Source organism: Dendrobium catenatum, unplaced genomic scaffold, assembly GCF_001605985.2.
Source record: "Dendrobium catenatum unplaced genomic scaffold, ASM160598v2 fragScaff_scaffold_182, whole genome shotgun sequence".
NCBI classification, from domain to species: Eukaryota; Viridiplantae; Streptophyta; class Magnoliopsida; order Asparagales; family Orchidaceae; genus Dendrobium; species Dendrobium catenatum.
In genome coordinates this window covers 11,830-34,610 of record NW_021318644.1, presented here as the reverse complement: position 1 = coordinate 34,610, position 22,781 = coordinate 11,830, and the positions used below count along the sequence as shown (strand labels likewise).

General features: G+C 34.9%; 1 protein-coding gene and 1 non-coding gene across 4 annotated transcripts; both read right to left on the bottom strand.

Annotated features, from left to right (window-relative positions):
• Positions 1-331: 331 nt before the first annotated feature.
• Positions 332-17,072, bottom strand: LOC110095006 (uncharacterized GPI-anchored protein At1g61900). 3 transcript variants are annotated; one of them, XM_020820369.2, is made up of 9 exons: positions 16,856-17,072; positions 15,827-15,897; positions 15,540-15,677; positions 13,307-14,161; positions 9,612-9,857; positions 9,491-9,505; positions 9,246-9,386; positions 9,068-9,115; positions 332-602 (listed from the first exon to the last, which is right to left on the bottom strand). In XM_020820369.2, exons 3-9 carry the CDS (start codon positions 15,562-15,564, stop codon positions 532-534), a joined length of 1,401 nt encoding a protein of 466 aa, XP_020676028.1. In that variant the 5' UTR covers positions 15,565-15,677; positions 15,827-15,897; positions 16,856-17,072; the 3' UTR covers positions 332-531. The 3 variants fall into 3 exon arrangements, with proteins under 3 accessions (XP_020676028.1, XP_020676027.1, XP_020676029.1); XM_020820368.2 differs by lacking the exon at positions 15,827-15,897 and having other exon boundaries at positions 16,856-17,071; XM_020820370.2 differs by lacking the exons at positions 15,540-15,677; positions 15,827-15,897.
• A 2,819-nt stretch (positions 17,073-19,891) lies between these two features.
• On the bottom strand, positions 19,892-19,997 carry LOC114579146. Its single transcript, XR_003699992.1, has one exon. It is a non-coding gene; the product is annotated as a small nucleolar RNA R71 (small nucleolar RNA).
• Positions 19,998-22,781: the final 2,784 nt, after the last annotated feature.

The following is a 22,781-nucleotide window of genomic DNA, read 5'->3' as shown; positions in this document are numbered from 1 at the left end:
TCTCACAACCCTCCAAATCCTGAAAATAAATGATGAAAAAGACATGCTCGAGATCTTGAGAATCATTAAAATAAATCTTTTAGATACTTTGAGACTTGAATCTCTTATTTTCTAGTTCTTTTTATATTATTCTCTCACACGATCTCCAGCATTCTCTCTACTAAAAAAGAATCAAATAATATTTAAAAAAGGTGATTTTTTAACAACAATACAAAACTTTTTCTTACCATCATAATCCCAGTATAACCTTTATAGCTTCACATGATCCCCCTTGCAGATTTCACAGCCCACCAAATTTTTAGCAATACAGCAAGCCATGAACGAGGTAAGGTTTGAGGAAAGCAAGACATTCTAAAAGCATTCTTCTACAATCCATATTCACATTCACAAAGCTTCAGGATCATGAGGTGCGTTCAAAATCTCGTTGAAATTACTGTGCTTTCAGATTGTTGTGCAAACAACACAAAGCATGCTGTACAGGAAAATGAATCGCTCAATATATAAATAACTGCTAGCCAGACCATCACCCCCTCATAACAAAATTCCGTAGACCAAATAAAAAGATAAGTGTGCAAAAATACCCAATCTCCTGGCATGATTACCTGGGGAATTAAATAAAGGAGAGTCAGCATTTTTTTTTTGTGTGCAACAGACTGTGTATGCATATGAAGAACAATGAAATGACTATAAAATTGCATATTTATACTCAAAACAGACGAGCAGTTTTCAAGATAGGCACCATTGTAATCTACTATCCTTCGACCATCTCCAACCGAAAATCTGATTTTTCACTTCAAAATGCCGTGAAACTAAAAAATATGCTGTGATTCATCAAATCGAACTCCAATTTTGCGAAGGTAATGTTCTTTCTTCTTTTCACGCGTTTCTACGGCAAGTTAGGTAGAGACAGAAAAATAACGGAGCAAATAACGGAAGTTTTACCGTTCCGCTAGAGCTCTGCAGCAACGACATTCAAGTGTTTGGAGTTCGGTTGGAGATGCTCTTACATTCAGCTGATGCAACTCTAAGAAAATAACATTGACCAATAAAAAAACATTCGATCCCATTGCCCGCATCATGATAAGGCAAAACTGATCGCCTGCAATCTGATCTGAACATAAGTTGGATCCTAGCTTCAAATTGACTTTGATTGAACAGGATCAACAATGCTCGACCCAATAAGATGGTCTATCCTGAAAAGAAAAAGGGGCCAGGAATGGTTGATGGGGCTTGACTAGCTGTGGTGCTGCCACTGCTAACGATGTAATGCACTGCCCACTCATGCTGACACAAGCCAGTTGAATGAACAAAAATAAAGAAATTCCTTTTAGGATCTCGAAAAATTCCAATAAAGTATGAAATATCTTTTCCCTTGCCATCCTCTAATAAAAATTTTCTGATGCGCCATGATAGTTATGCTCTCACTCTAATCTCCCATTTTTTCCTTTACAAAGAGACTGAAAACCGTCCTTTAAAAAACTAAATTAGAGGTGTAAACGAGTCGAGCAGTGCAATCATTAAGCTGAGCTTGTTTAGCTCACACTGTCGTTTAATAAGCTCGAACTGGACTCACTGTATAAAAATCAAACTCGAGCTCATTTAAAAAGCTCGAGCTCAGCTCGATTGAAAAGCTTAAACTAGACTCGTTTATGAAGCTTGAATTTTTGTTATCTTATAAAATTCTTAAGAAAATGGTATATTACAAATTTTTAAATATATGTTTTAAAATCAAATAGCTCGACAAGCTAATAAGCCGAGTCGTACTAAGCTCGAACTCAAGCTTGATCCCATTTCGTGAACGAGATTGATTACAGGCTTAAGCTCGACTCGCGGACTCTTTAGCGAGTTGAGTTCGAGCCTGCTTGGCACACTTACACCCGTAGGCCCGACTATGAACAAACAATAGGCTCGTAATCACTAACTCTAGGTGCAATACTGTAAAAAAGGGATTGCTCACCCTAAATAGGATGGATTTAGACTGAGAAAATAAGGTATTGGTCCTGCTTGATAGCCCTATTTTGTTGGCCTTAGTTTCAGGAAAGAGTTGCTGATCCTGAGGTGGCATCACACCCAATGTGGTGTAGAGATGAAGAAGAATGAATGGTCAAAAAGAAAATCGGGAATCCAACAATAAAATAAGATTTTGTCAGTTTTGAGTGTTTCAACGCTGTTTTTATTGATTTCTTTGATGTTGATATCTTTTGACCAAATTTTACTGTAAGTTAAGCTTAAGTCCTCCAAAAGTTTCTTGATGTAAAATACTATGGATGAATTTTGGTAGATTTTCTATTTTAGGATTTTTTACTGAAATCCAAAAATTCAAAAAAAATTTCTGCAATATCATTGGGGAAACTTTTTCGCTTCCAAAACATTTCTTGCCAAAATTACCTTATTTGGTTAGGGGGAAAATATCTCAAACCAAGACTTCAGAAAATCGATATTTCATTGTTTAGCGTAACAAAAATTGCCACTTTTTTTGGAACACTCTGTATTTTGTAGAATTGCTCATAAAAAATTCTTGAAATAATTATAACACAAAAAATTATGATTTTTCTCTTCGAATCTTTTCCTAAAACAATTCCGACAGCATCATTGTTTCCAAAGAAAATTTCAATGGACGGCCAAATAATCCAGTTTCTAACGTGTTTAGCTTCATCGAAGAAAGAACATCCTGTCTGATTCCATGGGCCTTTTAGGATTTGTGTTTTTCGACTTTTCACAATTATTTCAAAGTCATGATGAAATCAACATGATGACAACTCAAGTGAAGGGAAAGGCATATTCAGATTGAAGTGCAAAACCATCTCAAGCTTTTTCCTTGCCGGAAATTTCTTGATCTAAATTTAAGCATACTTTATTGTATATCTTATAGAAAAAATTATTAAAAGGAGGCATGCAAAATGGCAATGGTTGACGGTGTGGTGCTTATTATCACCACTAATGCTCTAGCAATAGATTGCTAGAAGATCTACTCCGATAAATTGGTGATATACCAAATCAGCATTCAGAGCAGTAGTCGAGACTTTCTAAAGGCTATCACAAAATCAAACTATGTTCAAGAGACCCATGGCATGATATTTGATATCATTGTCAAATAGTTGGAGGGATAAAATCTTGATGAAGGATTCATCTGAAGCCTCCAAAAGAAATTGTGACTAGTGTAGCACAATATTGGGGCTTATATTGAAGGTCCAATCATAGTTTAAAATTGCGCAATAAGAGGCGCGCCTCTGCGCAATTTGGATCAAAGACGCCTTGAGGCCTAAGCAATTTGGACCAAAGACGCCTTGAAGCCTGAAGCAGAGTGAGGAGCGCCTCAATTGCGCTATTGCGCAATTTTGCATGAGGCATGCGCCTCATAGAAAGGATCCCACTCACTTTAAATAAATATGAAAATTGCCTCTCCCTTCTACCGGTCCAAGCAAAACCGCAAGCATCCCGAACCCGATCCCTCCCGAAGCCCGATCTCCAGCATGTCTCCGGCGCCTCTCCCGCCGGCGTCGCCGCTCGCCGGTGAGCCCTTTATTTCCGGTCGCTCCTCTATAAAGGGAAGAAATCGGTTTTCAACACTCAAAATGAACTCCCCTGTGTATATTATGCACAACAAGAGGTTGAAAGATAGAAGGTTGAGGAACAAGGGGTAAAGGATGATGAGGACTCATTGGTGTGTCATCTAATAATGAGTGGTTTATAGATGATGAAACAGATTTTCCATTATCAGACCTGCAGCTAGAGGATCTAAGTGTGGATGCCTTGAGGGGCCAGGCAGATCAAGTGGGCACATCCACTAGTTCTGCAGCACAACAACCAAATAAAGGTATTCCACAACTTCTTATATGCTATTGCATTATATATATATTAAGTGAGCAATTAACATGATAATGATCATTCTTATTGAACAGGAAAGAGAAAAGTGAGTCACATTGAAAATGATGAAGATATGACATTTATAGATACAATTGGAGAAGAAGATTCCATTGAAGACCCATTTAGTGATGGGATATGATTGAATTTTATATGTTCTTTCTTAATTGTACTTTGGGAGTTTTGATAGACTAATATTTTGTGGTTTTGTACTTTGGGACATGATTTTATTGCATTTTTTTTCTTATTTTACACTAATTTCACATGTCATTTAGATGTTTTTGTTGTATGATAGAATATTGCTATTATTTACCTGCTAAAACCCTTAAATTCTCATTTACGCAATTCTGCGTCCGTGAGGTTTACGCCCACACCGCCTCGAGACTTACGCCTCGTCTCATGGACGAAAAACGCCTCGAGGCTTACTTATGCAATTTAAACCTTGGGTCCAATAACATGTTGGACTATAAGGACCTATGAAGCATGAACACTTCAAAAAGCCTCATCTCTATGCCAAGTATGAACGCACCTCGAGGCACCCCGCTCTATTTGACACGTTGAAAAATCATGTCAAGTATATGTTTCCTGAAATTAGAGTTGGGCAAGGTTGGGACACCATAATTGATTAGTGTTTTTTTTTTCTAAGCCAATTTAACAAAGTATATTTTCCATAGATTATGGCGAAGGTTCTATTGAAGAGGCCATTGGTAATAATGATGATGATGATGATGATTGTGATGTGAGCATGATGCATAAATTAATGGTACATCAATGAGTTCACTTCTTTTTTGGGATATTTTAAAGATTACATATTTTTATTTCAGTATTTTTTATGGGCAATAGATTATTGATATTGGCAAAGTTCTATCAAATGATCAATGCCAATGTTGGTGTGTCATTAACATTTAAGGAAAAATTACAAAAGTTTGAAGGTATTAGAAAATATGCCCCAAAAGAGTTGATTCAATCAACATTGAATTATTGTGCGTTTTTGTTGTCTTCGCACTATCTCATTGGAATTGTTGCCCTGCCATCACGACCTACCAAGATAGCTATAATACCATCAACACCCGATCTGGTGCCTCTAGCTATCATTGCTCCTCGCCATCTTGAATTTGTCATCTATCATTGATTTGCCCTCATAGGCCCTCATTTGTATCTCACCCTATCATCATCTCACCTTATTGCAGCATGCTATCGTCCAATCCAACACACCTTATGACCATTAATTATAATCACTAATCATTTTTTTTCTTTTTGGCAAATAATGTATTCCGAATGCATTCAACTAAAACAAAATGAATCATCTCAATGGATTTCTATTACACCCAATTAAAAAATTCAAGTATAGGTATTTGTTGTACATCAAATTATAAAAATACATATATTTTAAATACATGCTACCAAACAACCCATTAAGTCCTTCAAATGCCTTTAAGAAGGATATATAATGAAGCATAGGTAATTCTAAATGTAAAATGGTCTGTGTAGGATGCAAACTCAGCTCCAACCTATCCCAACACATATATGGCATTTTCAAAATTGTTTAAGTCTTTTCAAAATGAATTAATGTCCAACATGGGCCAAAGAGGAGCTAAAAACAGGCATGCGATTGCACAACAAGACAAGAATGTGGAATAGAAAAAATTGAATAAGACGCCTCGGGCACACAGTGAAATAGTGTTCTGCCAGTCCTCACCCCATGATGTCAAAGTCTCCTGGTGCATGCCCTCAAGATCTCTCTGCATCTTCTTTCACGATCGAGACATAGTGAGTAGGTATCAACTTCAATAAATGCTAAAGCCTTCAATTCAAGTATTTTTTTATTGTCACCTACACCTCCCCTTTGAGGAGTCATTGACAAAGATCCAAACATCACAATTTTCGGGGCTTCATTCATTGGTCACTAACTTCACAAGTGAATCAATGTATTCTATTGGCATACGTTAACCTCCTCTTTGCTAGCTAGCCAAATTTTGTCGTTTTATTGTACCTCTACTTGTTGGTTTATATCTCAATGATCATGCTCTATGATAGTTATGTAATGGGATAACTTTAGAAGATTGATGTGCTTGAAACCTTAGACTACCTTCTTAAATAGGCCCCCGACTATTGTACCATATGATTTGAATTGTTCAGTAAGATGTTAATCATACAATACAATCAGAAAAAATTCAATTGGTTTAGGCCGATCAGTTCAAAAAGGTTATCAAATTGTACAATATAATCAGTATCATACTAGACGTTCTTCGACTTTTCCATTCGTCCCTAGGGATTAGTGGTTCAAATGTTGACCAAATATATCATCTCTGATGTAGACAAACAGGGGTCAACTCATGTCCAAAATAAATCAATTTTGGCCTCCCTCGAGTTTACAAGCTCAATCAAATTGAGCTGAAATTTTAGCTCATTTATGAGCTGGTCTTTAATTCATTTATTGAACTAAGGGTTAGCTCATTATTAGCTAAAATTTTAGTTTATATTTATCTTTTATTAAATGTTATAGTTTTTATTATTATATGTTTCTAATTATGTTAGTCTCTTGGAATTCCAAGATGTTGTTTCGTTTTCCAATTTGGTGGTTCTTTGGATTTCACCATGGTTTTGTTTTTTGTGCCTTTGCCCCTTGGAATTTCGGCCGACTGCTGGTTTTCCGAGCCTGGGATGTTTCCCGTGGTTGTGGCGCCTTGGTTCCGTGTGGCCTCCTTGTCTCCCGCGGCTGTTGCTTCGATTCCTGGGTTTGGGCTGTTTTCCGTGATGCATGGGGGGGGGGGGATTTTCGTGCTCATGGTGCTTAGGTTCTTGTGTAAATTAATGTTATGTGTCTTTTGATATTCCCTTTCATACCTATTATATGGGGATTTGTAATGTTTTGAATAGTTGAATGTTATGTGATTTTGGAATCTAACCTGCGGGTTATTGGAAAAGCTTGCGAGCTTTGTTCGTCTTCTTTCTCATCCCCTCCGGAAATCTTGCGAGCTCTTTCCAACCTTTCGTCTCGGCTTCTAATCTCTTTCGTCTCTCTGCAAGTGCCACTCCATCTGTATCTTTCGTCTCTAAGTCAAGAAACTTTAGGGTGTCTTTGATTTTCGATTCGAATTTGTTAGATCGTCATTTGTAGTCTTATTTGTAGTTTAATTTGAAATGTAAGAGTTTGTTCTTCCTCATCTTAGTCTTCGTGTTTCGTAATTTCGTGGGTCGTCGGGTTCAAGGCTCGGATCTTTCGTGTGGGAGAGGGGTATAGGCTCCCTATATTTCTTGCCCCCACCAATTTGGTATCAGAGCAAGTTAGGAAGTCCTAGGTTTGTGAGTTTGTCAAGTTTTGTCGAGTCAAATCTTGTTGTGAGTCTTGAGTCGTAAAAGAATTGTGAGTCTAAGTTTAGGTTGAGTCTTTTGAGTCTTTCTTTGAGTCTTTTTTTTTTTAGTCTTGTTTGAGTCAAAAAAAAAATGAAAAAAGACAGAAGAAAGCAAATCTGAAGAAATTGAAGATCCTATGGATAGGTGGATTCCATCAAAGTCAGCAAATCCTCTGGAGTATGAACTATACAAACTTCAATCATGGATGCACATACGTACAGAAAGGTACTTCAAGAAAAAGCAGCGTTTACAAGATAAATTTCTGAAGGAATGAGATGAGATCATGCAGAAATATGAAGACCAGATCAAAGAGCTGGATGCTCCGTCTCCACCTCCTCAAGAGAATCAAAAGCTAACTCATCGAGAGATGAGTTCTTCAAGAAGGGGAGAATCTGATGTAGACAAAGGGGGTCAACTCATGTCCAAAATAAATTAATTTTGGCCTCCCTCGAGTTTACAAGCTCAATCAAATTGAGCTGAAATTTTAGCTCATTTATGAGTTGCTCTTGAATTATAAATCGATGAATATTGCCAATCGATTTTATGTCGTTAAATGAATATGTAAATCTTAGTACTTTTAAAAGCTAGACCATTGTCTGAGATTATGCGGCGTGGTACATCAAATTTGTAGAAAATATTATGAGTAAAGAAGTTGATCACATAATTAGTAGTGATTTCTTTAAAAGGATATAATTCAATCCATTTAGAAAAATAGCTGTTGCTACTAATATAAACGGTGTCCAACAGATGATGGTGGATCAACAGCAAAATATTGTTTATGGATATCAAAGACTATATATAGATTTGTGAACTTCAATCGACTATAGTTTTTCAATCGACTAAGATGGTGGCTCGGCTTGCTCGACGTAGGGCGTTGGAAGAGGCAGTCGGTTGTGCGGCTTCGGCTTCCAGCTTGGACAAGTTGAGGAAAGTGGTCTTCGCCCGGAGCTTCCTAGGGCATACAAACAGAAAGCGAGAGAGATGGTAAGTCCCCCAATTTCCTTTTTTCTGTTTCTGTGTGTATCTCTTTAGATGCCCGTGCCTTCAGTTTTTTGTAAGGAGCGAACGTGGGGAGCAGTTGCCAAAACATGGGATCGTAGGAGTTGTCGAGGTGGGCAGTGGGAGCCGGTTATGTAGCAATTAGAGGTCAACAATAAGCTCTATTTGTGACTAGAAGAATATTTCTAATCCCTAGGCAAAGGATTCTCTGGTTATTCTCTGTTTCTTAAGTTTATACTTTCCACTCCACGAATAAATACAACCTCACCATCATCTATCCTCGGCTCAACTAATCTATTTGACTCATCAAATACCATATGAATGGATTCCTCTAAAACTAAGGTTCTTTTATTGAAAGACCATATAAGCTTTACCTACTGAAGAATAATCTAAGAAAACTCCATCTGCCTTAGATCAAACTTTCCATTTTTCCTGTCACCTGCATCTAAAAATTTTTGGCTCACATTTTGCTCATAAGCAATGAGAAAGCCAATAAGTTATCAATAAAAGCCAATAAGTTATCAATAGAATATACATTTAAATCTTTTGATTTAGAAATAGCAGTGACTTCGGCATCAAAAGGATCAGGTAGGCAACACAATATTCTTTACTTTTCCAAAATTTGAATTTACTTGTTATGCAAATCTAAGCCCTCTATATTCTAAACATTTTTCCAATGTTCAAATTTTCTACTTGTTTTAACAGATGGAAGCAAATTTTCCATCGATTTCAACTATATCAATTATCAACTACTAAATATCACACTAAAACATCTGCAAAAAAAGCTTTTAGACTTTGTATTTCAAACCAAGATATATAAGGGGGAGCATTTGCATGAAATGCATACCTAAGTTGCCAGAGGTTGGTGACACGGGCAGTGCAGGCAAAGACATCTCTGCAAAAATGCATATGCCACGACAATACATCATTCCAATTGCTTAACAGAGTCAACATCCCAAGCGATGCATACATCTTTAAGGGGTTGCACACTTGTCAATGAATTATATTTTTAGAGATCAACTTACCCGGTGCACAAAAAGACATGGATGAAAAGGAAGACGATGAAGGCCATGGAGCAGCAATGTTATCACTCAAGTCACAGGTGAAACTAACCCCAGTGGTGTTGTCAAATATAACATCTGCTGGTAAACTCCGAAGTAGACACCCTAGACATCGATCATATATGTATGAGATGACTGCATATTCGTATACTATGAATGAAAGATTCAGACAACTTTGTACAAAAAACAAAAGGAAATGCACCACACACCTTGTTGTCCATAGGCTTCCCAATACAAAAAGACAATAAAAACAGCCAATTAGTCGTTTAAACGATAAAAATAAAATACATAAGATAACCAGACAGAACAAGTCAGCAGATAACAACATACCTTGAAGGCTAAAGTCCTTTAAGTCAACATCACAAAGCTCGTAAATGTTTGTCATAACACCACCTTTTTGCAACATGGATCCAAAAAACGCCGCACAATTGATGGCCTGTTTATTTGTTATAAGCATTTGCTTTTGGAGGGTTCCGATATAAGTATTTAATGAAGCACAGCAAGTTGGATTTGGCGATGCCAAATCACTGCATTGCTTAATTACATTTGAGGGCTCTTGAAACTTCAATGGGCAATCTGCAGAATAGAAGATACATGATCAGACATAAACAGTGAAAAGCTACCCACCCAAATGAAGAAAGCAGAAAAATTCATACTCTAACATTGCATTCATAGTTTACTCAAGCAAATGGTAATCAAATCACATGTAGATAATCCAGATATAATATCATTTTGGCCATTTGAGCTAGATCACAAAGATATTTGCATATTAAAGGAAACAACTGGATCAAGTAATCAAAGCAAGTGTAAAAAATCACAAATTCACTCCTAGAAAAATGATCATAACAAATTATGATGGCACTTACTTGAGACCTAGACAGTTTTCATGAAACAAGAACATAATATGTACATGTGCTGGATATGGCACACTTAAACTGATTAGAATAACAACAGATCCAGAACCATCCTTCCATCCAATATGGTTGAACATGATTTGCTTGTTCACTCATCTTTGAATCCAATTGTATATAGTCAAGAAGATCATCCCATTCATCTCATCAGTTCTCGGACCAATATAACACTAATGTGCAATGAAGCTTATTGTGGGCTCTGAAAAGCTCAAAGTAGGGTTTGGACAAATAGATGAATTTCTCAAGAGGTAAATAATAAGAGTAAATAAGCATTCTTCAAGGTTTCACCCTCATTAAAAGATTTACATTCTTAGGATTTATATGTTTTTGGCTAGAGGCTTCTCATGGGTTCAACCCCTAATGATTAATTACCTCCCCATCATAGGAAAACTCTCAATCAAAGGTGTTATAAGATACTATTTAACTTCCACAAATGGTGTTCCAACCTCTTATAGTAAATTGTTTCATGCTTAAGGGGAAGCAATGATGGTGGGAAAACCCGTCGAGGTCCAATGGTTCTGTCATCCATAGGTTTTATCGCCTAGTTCTCAAACAAAGGAGAGAGGGAAATTGCATCAAGTATTGGCCTTTTGCCTTCGATACTTTGTCTGAGTATCGTGTTCCTCATACAAAGCCATAGGTTCCTCATTCGAGGAGTCCCCAAAAAATTCGAGAATGCAAAATATGACAAAGGGTTCAATTTTGAGACATATATTGGCTTAAGGTTTTTTGCTAGCACATGAAACAAGTAGCTCAAAGGCTTTGCAATACAACGTTTGAGATGGCTCAGAGGCTAAAAGCATGATTGACTTGACCGTATTGATAAAGCATGCTTTTTTAGTGAACCTTATGTTTATTTTTCCTTTGATACCCTTAACATGTTCTATATGGATGGGAAATTTTGGTTTTAATTCATAGAAGGGAGAAACCATTGTTATCTTATTCTTTTATTTTACTTTAGTTATTTTTCATATTTTTTATCCCACAAGTGAGCTTGGGATCTAACTTGGCATTCTTTCGATTAGGTATGGCTTTTCCCTCTCCTCCGTCCCGGGGCGTGGTCTGTCTCATCTAAAGTAAATCAAATTCGTTCATCCAACCAATAGTGGACTTTTGAGAATGGGATCCCGTACTAAAAAGAGAAAAGAATTCTATTCGATCCTTCAATAAGGTCGACAAGAAGCACTACTACTACTTGCTTGGATTTCCATCCATTCAACTTCCATTGAATGTAATCTGGTCTTTATGACCATCTTAATATGCACTAACTTAGCATGCCTGTTGAAGCAGATTAATGACATTAGAGTTTTGAAATTGGATGTTGATCGGGGACTATTGTGTTCCCCATAGGGGTATAAGTGAGCCGAGCCGGCTCGTGAGCTCGAGCTCGACTAATTTATAGGCTCGCAAGCCGAGCTTATCGAGCTCGAGCTCGAACTCAAGCTCAGTTAGTAAACAAGCTCAAGTTCAAGAATAGGCTGGAGTTTGAACTCGATGAGTCTCGGCTCGTGAGCTTGCAAGCCAGCTTGAATTACTGTTTGAATTTTTTTTTGAATGTTTTTGTTACATTTAGAAGTTTTTAAAAAAATTAAATTCAAATCTTCAACAACCACATAATTAATAAAAAAGTCTCAAATATCAATGCTAATAAATGTTGCAACTTTACTTATTATTAAACAATGAATTTTCAAATAAATGTTGTGTCTATGCTTTCATTTCAAAGCTTTACTTATTATTAAACAATGAAAATTTCAATACGAATAATATTGCAAGGCATGGAAGCTGTGCGAAAATCAGACGGGAAAATCGTGCTGGAAAACTAAAATAGGCGGGTGTGAAACCAACGCATGCAGGAAATCGAGCGGCTCGATCAGCCTAGCACAGTAACATGAATCGAGCTCGACTCGAGCTTGCTTTCCGACTGACGAGCTGAGCTTGATAGTGCCAAAATTCAACTCGACTCGTTTACATCCCTAGTTCCACAAAATTATCAGGACACCTTTAGGGAACACCTAAGCACATTCTCGAAAGCGGGTGGTAGCTGTTGAAGCTTCGGCATATTTTTCAATGCAAAACATGGAGGAAACTCCATGTGTAGATATAAGTTGTAAGCTCTATTGGGGATAAATTAGATTTACTTTTGTTGCTCTAATTCATTATGGACAATCCAAGGTCATATTTTTTAACAAAATTGTCACATCCAAGTTGTTATCGTGTTGGCATACAAATTGATACAACACACTTGAATCAATTCAGGATAGTACTTAAATCCATTGTAGGCAAATATACCACCTCAAATTGTTAGATCAACTAAGGGCAACCGAAAATCTCAATTTGCATCACCTAATCAAATGTGTATATATAATATATAGTCATAGGGACAAAGAACCTTCATGAGATTTTCTATTATTTTCTTAAACATTGACTAATCAACACACACAACTTCTTTACATATCCTAGGTCCCTACTTATAATCACAAGGTTAAAAAAACACCATGAAGGGTTGACCCGCCAATATCAGAAGAGAAATCCAAGGGCAGCATTACAACATAACAGTCCTAGCAACAACAGAAGTTGCAAAGGCAACTAGAAAGCCACCGACAGAAGAAACAACAAAATCCTCAAACAGAAGCACAGCTAGAGATGCTAAAATTTCACCACTCCTTCAGGAATCAAAATAGAAGCACACTACAATCTGCTTCCTCGGGAATCACAAGATACAGTCCTAAAAGAACAAAAAAAAGAAATTGCAAGAGGAGGCATATGTGAAGGAAGCACAGGAGCTTCCACCAACATCACAAATGTACATATCAAAGAAATAAAAATATTAAAGAAAGGGAACTTTATTTTTCTTTCGTTCACAGTCAAGCAATGCAAGCATTGATACTCATGTACTTAGTATTCTAATAGACATAATTGTTAAATTTTTGAAAATTCACTTTTCCTCAAATTTTGTTTTCTGGTATACATTATAGGCATCACAAATTGAATCAGTGCAACAAGAAAAAAAAATTGTAATTATCAAAAGATTCTGGCACAAAAGAAAATAAGCTATCATGCCCTTGCATGCAATTATGACAAAATGATCCTTTATGAAAAGATCAGTGTACTTACTTTTGTTGACCCTGCAACTAGAAAGCATCCTAAATGCTGTGTTGGCAGCTTCTAATGGCAGCTTTCTAGAAAGCCAAGCATACACAACCTCCTTGCAGTCGTTGACAACATCAACACTAGTAGCACTCCCAGGAATAGCAGAATTTTTGGGATTAGTGTTCCTACTTTGTGAGATGGCAAATGCAGCTTGCATGATTGCAGGTTGACAAGCTGGCCTACAGCATTCTGTAAGTGGATCAATGGTATTGCATGCATCTATTAACTTGCTTGAATTGACCACTTTTTCAAATGACTTAATATCCTTTACAGGACAAGAGCCATCAGTGAGATTTGATGGCTTTACTGAGCAAAGCTCAGGTATTGTACTGTTTGCTCCTCTGCTTGTCAATATACTAATGATATCTGAAAAGCAATCATCAGCTTCAGTTTGGTGTAGCACAAGCATATCAGTCTCACTGCTGTAAGCGCCTTGGAAAATGTGCAAAAGACTATGCACCTGCGGACAGCAAATAACATTCCCAACTAGTGCTGCTAAAGGTGCAGAACAATCAGATGCAGTCTTGTCCACAATATTTAAAATAGATGAGAAGTTAACAGGGCACTTTCCAGTTAAGACAGGTTCATACGTTCTAGGAAAGGAAGGATACATTGGTGATAGGGGTTCAACAGGATATGGATTTCTTGGAACTACAGAAGGTGAAATTTCAATAGGGCCAAAAAGACCAATTGGAGGATCAGACAAAACAAACTTATCAGGAACATGTGATCTAGGTTGAAGTACAGTTTTCTGAGATTCTGCTTCTTGGAAACCACAAAACAAAAATATAGAAATCAGAAAATAATTGTATAGAGAACCTGCAAAAGAAAAAAGAAACAGTATCAGTATTTGTAACTAAATAAAAAAAGCAGAAAGTAGAGCAACCAATACAACAGCAAACAAATATATGATTAATAGGTTTTCTTACAAAATCTAGGAATACCAAGTAAAACCATGTTTACGCTCTATCACATTGTGTATAGACATAAAACATCACCAAGACCAGAAAAACCATTGATCATACTATAAGTATTGCTACAACAACAACATCAAGCCTTTATCACACCATGTGGTGTCGGCTACATGAATCTTTTTTCTTCAATATATTCTATTAAGAGTCAAATTCTCATTTTAATCTAATAAAAAATATCATTTTAAATACTTTCTAACCCAGTCTTTTTTAGGTCTATCTCTACCTTTCTTAACATATGCTAGATCTAATACATCAACTCTCCTAACTAGCACATCGTAAGGCCAATGTTTTATGTGACTAAACCATCTAAGATGATTCTCTATAATCTTATATTCCAATGAAGCTACTCCAACCTTTTCCCGTATATACTCATTTTGCATTTTGTCTCTAAGCGTAAAAACACTCATCCACCTAAGCATCCTCATATATGCAACACTTAATATTATGCTTCTCTTTTCATGACCAACATTCTACGTCATAAAGCATTGCAAGTCTCAACATGATCTTATAAAATTTTCCCTAAAGTTTGAGGGTACTTTTCTATCACAAAATAGGTCTGATGCATTCCTCTACTTCAACCAACCAACTTGAATTCTACTAATAATATCCCATCTATTTCACCATCACTTTGAACAATTAACCACATATAAATAAAACATGTACTATTTTAATGACTTTATTGCCCAAAGTCACAATCCTCCCACTAGATCAATTACTATTAAAATTACACTCAATATTTTTGGTTTTAGATCTACTCAAACGAAAACCTTTAAACTTCAAGGTTAATTTCCATAATTCAAGTTCTTCTTCAACTCCCTCTCTAATCTTGTCAACAAGAAGAATATCATTAGCAAAAAGCATACACCAAGGTACAAATGTCTAATAAGAACATCCATAACTAAAGTATTATTCAAAGTTCAAACAACAAAAACAACAACAACAACAAGCATTTATCCCACTATGTGAGGTTGGCTACATGAATCTTTTTTCTCTATTGTGCCACGTTAAGAGTCAAATTCTCAATTAAATCTAATAAAGAAAGGTCATTTCTAATATTTTCTAACCAAGTCAAACAAAGTTATTTAGTATGAAATATATTATACCCATACTAATATCAATGCCAAGTAAACCACTGGTTAAATGAGGAAAGTTGGCATAAAAATAGGTAATTGGGATACGAAAGAGTGAAGGGCAGAATCCTCAAATCTTTTTCATTTACTCACCCTGCATAATAGGAAGATGCTCCATATCCTTTAACCCATAGAACACATTGGTACCCAATGTATGAAGTGCTCCAAGTAATTCAGGTGGTTGCAAAAGAATTGGATGCAGTTGGACACAAAAGCACCCGTATTGAAGATCTGAAATTGAAAAGAAGAATGTGAAGGTAACCTTCAAAAGGAAAGGGCTCATGCAGGCCACAGGAAAGTGATACTTGAAAAACTTATGCACCAATATGTAGGATTTTTAAATTTACTATTAAGTAAACCGTGTAAAAAGCTCTTAGTACCGTCCAGTATGATGATACTCTTTAGCTGAAAGGAAACTCTTAATTATTCAACCAAAACAGCCTTTACCTTCCTTCAGAAACATTAAAATGTAAAGCAAAAGTAGGTCATATTTTAATCAATAACATTGCATACAACACTAAAAAACAATTATAACACATTGAGCCCATCATAGCGTTGAAATGAACTGACATATCAGACAAAACATGTGAAATTCATATTCATTCATAGATAATTGCAAGGACTTGCAGATAGAGACATAAATGAGAAAACGGAACGCTACAAAAAAACTAGTAGTAAACAGCAAAAAAAGAAAACAGAATTTCTCTCTTCCTATTTCCATAAAGATCAATCCACATTCTTCTTTCAGAATAAATTATACTCCTGCAGTAAAAGCCAACAAAATGAAATGCACAAAGAAAACACAAAATCAACTCTAATCTTCCTCATCAAAAAAATCAGTACAGGATCAGAACTTGCAGATCATGCATAATATTACAACATCAACTCTTATAGGCCTTCCCTCGTCTTGCTGAAGAAAGGCAAACTATACCCAGTCCCGCTAACTCAAATATATGCCTATTATGTTATGAAATGCCAAAAGCCTTCTTATCTTCCATAAAAATGCCTCCTGATTTGATTTTTCTCTGCTTTGGCAATGTCATAACTTAGGCGAAGTATTAGGAGACAGACAAAACAGAAGTAACAAGGCACAAAAGAAAAACAGCAAATCCATTTACAAGTAAATGAAAAGTATACTCAGGCACAAGCCAAAAGCCCAACTCTTACCAATGTAATGCAACATGGAGAATGAAATACAAATTGCCAAATGGCTGAAATCTATACAACAAAAGAAAATCAAAACACCTAAATACTCTAATCATTTAAAATAGCATCACTACCAAAGAACAAAATGCTTCACTTTTCCACTGCATTACAGCAGAAAAAACTCCAAGCTCATTTAGACAAGGAATACGATAATTTATCCACTAATTTCAAGTGTTCCCGCAACAAGAGCATCAAAGGTATACCTCCTTTACCGATGTTCCCAGCGGATCAAACCCGCCGCCCGTGAAGGACAGAATCGCCTCGTCGATTCCTATACCCTCCTTTTCCCCTTCTCCTTTACCCTTTTTTTCAGCTGCACCTTTTCTCTCTCACACACTCTCTCTCTCTCTCTCTTCCTTCACTCTGCTCTGTATCACTTTATGCGCCCGGCACCACGTTGTATATCTGCGGACTCGAGGCCGGAATTTATTTCGGCTCTCAAAATGATGATTGCCGATTACGAAATTACCAAATTATCCTCGAGACCGCTTGCTGGCTATGTATAAGTAGATCTAGGGTGGATGGTCTGCCGTTGGATGACAAATGTATGCGCATCGAAGGGTCGGGCTTAGTTTCAGATGGTAGGAGTAGGCCAGTGTGGATGCGGACTGGCTTGGACGGCTTGGGATGTTGAGAGAATGATGATGAAGTTGATGTGAAGTCATTATACTTGAATTGAAGTTTATTTGTTTTTTTAATTATTATTTTAAATTTCAAGGAACTTTAATTAATAGTTAAAATTTTGAACCAACAAATCAATATGTGTTAACTTATTCGATTCAATTAAACATTATTATAAATATATTTTTAAATAATTTTATAGATTTTTTTGAATTCTTAATTTTATTTTTTGTTTAACATTTAATGTTATTTTTGAACTCGATATCAAAATATTAATTAGGATCTATTATATAAGAATTTTATGGATTAAATATTATTAATTTCTATGATGATTAAACTATTCATCAAATATAGGAAAATAAATATTTTTACACTTTAAATTATAATTATCTCATTATGAAATATGAATTATCCTTAATAAGCATTTTGATGCAGTTGATTGATGATTTAAAGATATGAAATATAATATTAAAGATTATGTTACACATATTAAATGATTTTGATTGATTTGAAGAAGAAGTCATTAAATTTTAACATAAAACTTACTTATTGTTTTGTGCAGAAATTTCTCAAAAAAAGAGTCAAATGTAAAGAAATTTGAAAAGGCATTGCAATGCCCCACAGCTTAGCCAACACAATGCTCTGGTAATAAGTGGAAAAATTGTATACTCCAAATTGCATTTATTTGTTATAAAGTGCTAGCAAAATCTATCTTTTGATGTATGAAATATGTTAAAATTTATTAACTTTGACTCAGCAGTGTAGCGCCATAAATCCAATGCCACAGTGCTACAACTTTCCCCAGCATCACAGCGCAAGTAGTTCGGCGATGCAGCTGAGAGGTCTGAGAAGATTGCTGAAGATCTTAGCACTGAGGCACTATCCAAGGAGTCTCGTAGTGCCAAATCACCCTAACACCGTAGTAGTAAACAGTTGGAGACTGTTGAAGTAGGAATCAATACAATGAGTGGTAAACAAACACAACAATTCAGTAATGTCGCAACTCCACCAAACCAGCTCCATGGCCCAAGTTTAGTTAATTTGCAATTAAAAAAAAAAACTTGGAGAGATGTGTGTGTGTGTGAGTGAGAGGATATTTCTGGAGGTGGATAGCTCTTTTGTGCTTATGTGTGAATCTTGTACAATTGTGGACTAAGAGGAGTGCAAAAGGAGTTTATACTGCTTATCTGAGTCTTTTTATCATTATTCTCTAGTCTATACTTTAATTTATTTAATGAAATGAAATTTTTTGTTCTTTTTAATTATATTTTCATGTGTGTCTAAACTCTTTTATTTGAATCTATGATAATTTAAGAACTATGTATTGTATATAATCTATATGTTACTTTATAAATTATTTAACGATGGTTTTAATTCCTTTAGGGTTCATTTAGTTTATGTACATGTCGTGCATAAACTTAAAAACCTAGTGAGATCTAAAGCCTCAGCTGAGGAGAAGAATAATAATTAGAGATTTTTAAAATGTAATATTTTCATGCATAGACATATGGTGGTTAGGGTTATGGGCTCTTAGAAAAGATAGTAAAATTATAGTTCGGAGAAATCCTAGCTAATACTCCTACGAGCTCAATAGAAACAAGTACTTATGCTCTGATTCACAGAAACATTAGGAGAAACCACTCTTATGTAAGTATATAGTTTTAAATATCGTATGTTCATAGATTTAAAATTAGTGAGTTTATCTATAGCAACTATAGCTTTTTTACTTTGAATTGTCTAACCTTATGTGAATCGACTGACAAGATAAATAGAGTAGTTTATTAAACACTACTAAAGTGATTTTAGGAAATTTTAGTTATCATAGGAACGTCACTCTTCTCATCACTTTATTAATTGGCATGATACATATACTTACGTAGAACATGAGTTATATTGTAGAATTAAGTAAACCATAATAAAAAAGACAAAGAAATGTGGGTGAAGTGCCTATTAAGTTTTTGGCATTATTGCCGAAGATTTTAAATTAATTGTATTATCTTTCATTTTATATTACTGAACAATTTTCCAATTTAATCTATTCTTTATTTTTATTTAACATGCTCTATGTTTCCCTGCTTATTGTTAAATTTTCAGTGTTTTACAAATTTTATATTGTGTTAATACATGCATAGTAATAAATAATAAGTAGAAATCTTGTTTGATGTTAAAATTGAAACTACACTTAAAAAATTAGAAAAGCTCAATTTTTTTTAAAATGATTTAAAAATTGATGAACAAATTGTAGAGAATAATCAACCTAGATCACCTAGAGAACATGTTAATCATATGATTGAAGTAATTAATCAAAGCATTAATAGACTTAGCATTCACATTAACAATAAATGAAAACTTGCAATAATTCAAATGGTACAAAATTCTTAGTTTAAGAAAGCATCAATAAAAGATATTAATATGTATATAGTTAATTGTCTTGAAATATGTGCCTCCTTTAAATATGACAGTGTATTTAATGATGCAATTAAACTTAAGTTATTTCAATTTTTATTAACAGACAAAGCTAAGATGTGGTTAAATTCATTACCCCAAGCTCAATCACTTCATGGAATGACTTAACTCATAATTTTTTAGCTAAGTACTTTCTCCCATAAAAAATTGATAAAGTTAGAATGATATCACCTCATTTAGCTAGTTAGATGGTGAATCTATTTATGAGGCTTGGGAATGATTTAAAGAATTATTTAGAAAATATCCTCATCATACATTACCTGATTGGCATATTATTCAAGCTTTTTATAATGATTTGATAAGCTCTCTTAGATCCATTAGATGTGGTTGCTAGTGGATCATTGATATCCAAACCATTCAATGAAGCTTATGCTTTGATTACAAAAATGGCTACCAATAATTTTAAAAAGCCATCTAAAAGATTTAACTGTATAAAGGTAGTTAGTATGTATGAATTGGATGCTCAATCTATTTTAGCAACACATGTAGCTATTATATCTAGAAAGTTAGAAAATCTTGGAGTTAATTCACCCAAAAATCCATCTTTACTTATAGAAGAGAATATTTTTGGACCCTTTAGTGACCCAAATGCAGCAGAAATAGAGTCCCTTTATGCCATCAATAATAGAACTAATAAATCATTTTCAAACACTTATAATTCTGGTTGGAGAGATCATCCTAATTTTAATTGGAGTATAATCAAAATTCTATTAATAATTGGAACTCTAACCAGTCAAATTAAGTAGAAAATTAAAACCACTCTCCTCAAAATTTTGCAAACCCAAACCCTAATTATCCCTTAGATTTAATTTACATAACTAAAATAAGGATAGAAATCCTTCATTAGAAGAGTTAGTTTTATAAATAGGTACGTAATTACAAAGTCAGGCTGCTACTATTAGAAATATTAGAAATCAATTAGGGCAGCTAGCTGGATACTAAATAGTAGACCCTAAAGAACCTTGCCTAGAAAAATTGAAATAAATCTAAAAGAAAAGGGTAAGGAACCATTTAAAGTTATTCAATTAAGGAGTGGAAAAGAAGTATAGGAAGTAGTTAGGAAGGAGGAGAAGCTAGTAGAAGAAATTATGGAGGAATCCCTATTAAAACCCACTAAGTTTGAGGAACCATCTGAACCCATTAAAGAAATAGAAAAATCTATTAGAAGGTTATTGAGAGACCAACACTACCTTTTTATCCGAGATTATTAGAACAAAATTTGGATAGGTAGTTTTCTAAATTTTTAAAAATATTTAAAAAGCTTTTTAATTAATAGACCCTTTGCTGAAGACCTAAAACAAATGCATACATATACAAAATTTATGAAAGATATTTTATATAAAAAGAGAATATTAGAAGAATTTAAAACTTTAGCTCTTCTTGAAGAGTGTAGAAAATCCTGCAAAATCTTAAGGACCTTGGTAATTTCACCATCTCGATGGATAAAAAAGATAAATTTTGTGAGAAAGTGCTTTGTGATTTTGGTGCTAATATCAATCATAGGCCTTTTTTTATCTTTAAAATATTCAACCTAGGAGAAGTCCAGCCTATCACTGTTATGGTGTAGTTAGTTGACCATTCATTCACCTATCTAAAGGGAGTAATTGAGGATGTTTTTATGAAGGTTAATAATTTCATTTTCCCTATAAATTTTACATGGAGGAAGACAGGGAAATACCTATTATCATATATATACCTTTATTTGTGATGCCTTAAAATCTAATTTGAAAGAATTATTTTTTATCTTTTAATTTACACAATTAGAGCTACCTAATTTCTTTTATTAATAAAAATAGCAGCAAAAATAAAACTATCGATTAAAATATTATGTATTCATTTTTTGAAAAATTATATACACTACTTGGATCTATACAATCATATCATAAATACTCTGTTTTGACTATAAAAGAATAGGTAAAATAATAATAATCAGAGCCTAAATGATCCTAGTCAATCTCTCATTCCTACTATAAAACCTCTCCGAAGTGCATTTTTTTTAGTGCAGTTAGTCCGTACGAATAGACTTTAGTACGGGACGAATTGAAGAAAATTGTGAAGAATCTAGGGCTGCAAGCGAACCAAACGTTCGACGAGCTACTCGTTGTTCAGTTTGATTAAAGCTCATTTGTGATCGTTTAATTAACTAAACAAACAAACTTGAACAATATTTTAAATACTCGATTCTTAAATAAACAAACTTGAACACTAATGCGTTCGGCTCATTTATGTTCGTGAACAACATCATTTGAAGTTCGTGAACAAGCTCGACATTAAGCTCGATAAGAAGCTCGATAAAAGCTCGATTCGTATTCGATTTTGAACTCGTGAATAAGCTCGATAAAAATAATTAATATTTGACTATAGAATTAATAAATATAAATAATCATTACTTTTGTTATATAGACAATTGCTTTTATTATAAATGTGTTTATTCATAGATATGTTCATGAACGTGTTTATTTGATAGTTAAAAAAATTTGTTAAATATGTTCGCGAACAAGCTCGATAAACACTAAACGAACGAACATGAACTGAACATGAACCGAACATGAACACTCCTTATTTTAAATGAACCAAACATAAACGCAAACGCTAAAGCTCGAACAAACATGAACCAAACTTGAACAAGCTGATATTAAATGAACACAAACATGAACACTAACATACTCGGCTCGGCTCGGTTCATTTGCAGCCCTAGAAGAATCTGTATGGTTCGTTTGGATGAATCTGTACGAGCCTGGACGAACCGTCGGGATGAAATTTGTCTAGAGAGCAAATCGTCCAGGAACGAATACACTTCGTTTGGACGAGATTTGTCCAGAGGGCAAATCGTCCGGGATGATCCTGTTTGATAAGTATTGGGATTGAGATATTTTGGATCATTTGAGGAGAGAGAAAAAGTTGGAGAGAGAAAGAGAAGGAAAAATGCTTGGTTTCGGAGGCCGCGGAGCGATTTTTGTCCGTCGACGCAGTTGAAAGATTTATTTATCTCGCAGTAAGGACTCCGAATCCTATTTCTGATTTCAAAGATTTCAAGTTTTG

Bases quoted from the DNA above. Each gene is read 5' to 3' on its own strand.
- LOC110095006 (XM_020820369.2), bottom strand. From the start codon at position 15,564: ATGGAGCATCTTCCTATTATGCAGG. The intron at 14,162-15,539 runs GTGAGTAAATGA...TTTCTTTTGCAG, and splicing joins GCATCTTCCTATTATGCAGG to GTTCTCTATACAATTATTTT. The intron at 9,116-9,245 runs GTAAGTTGATCT...GCATTTTTGCAG, and splicing joins CATGTCTTTTTGTGCACCGG to AGATGTCTTTGCCTGCACTG.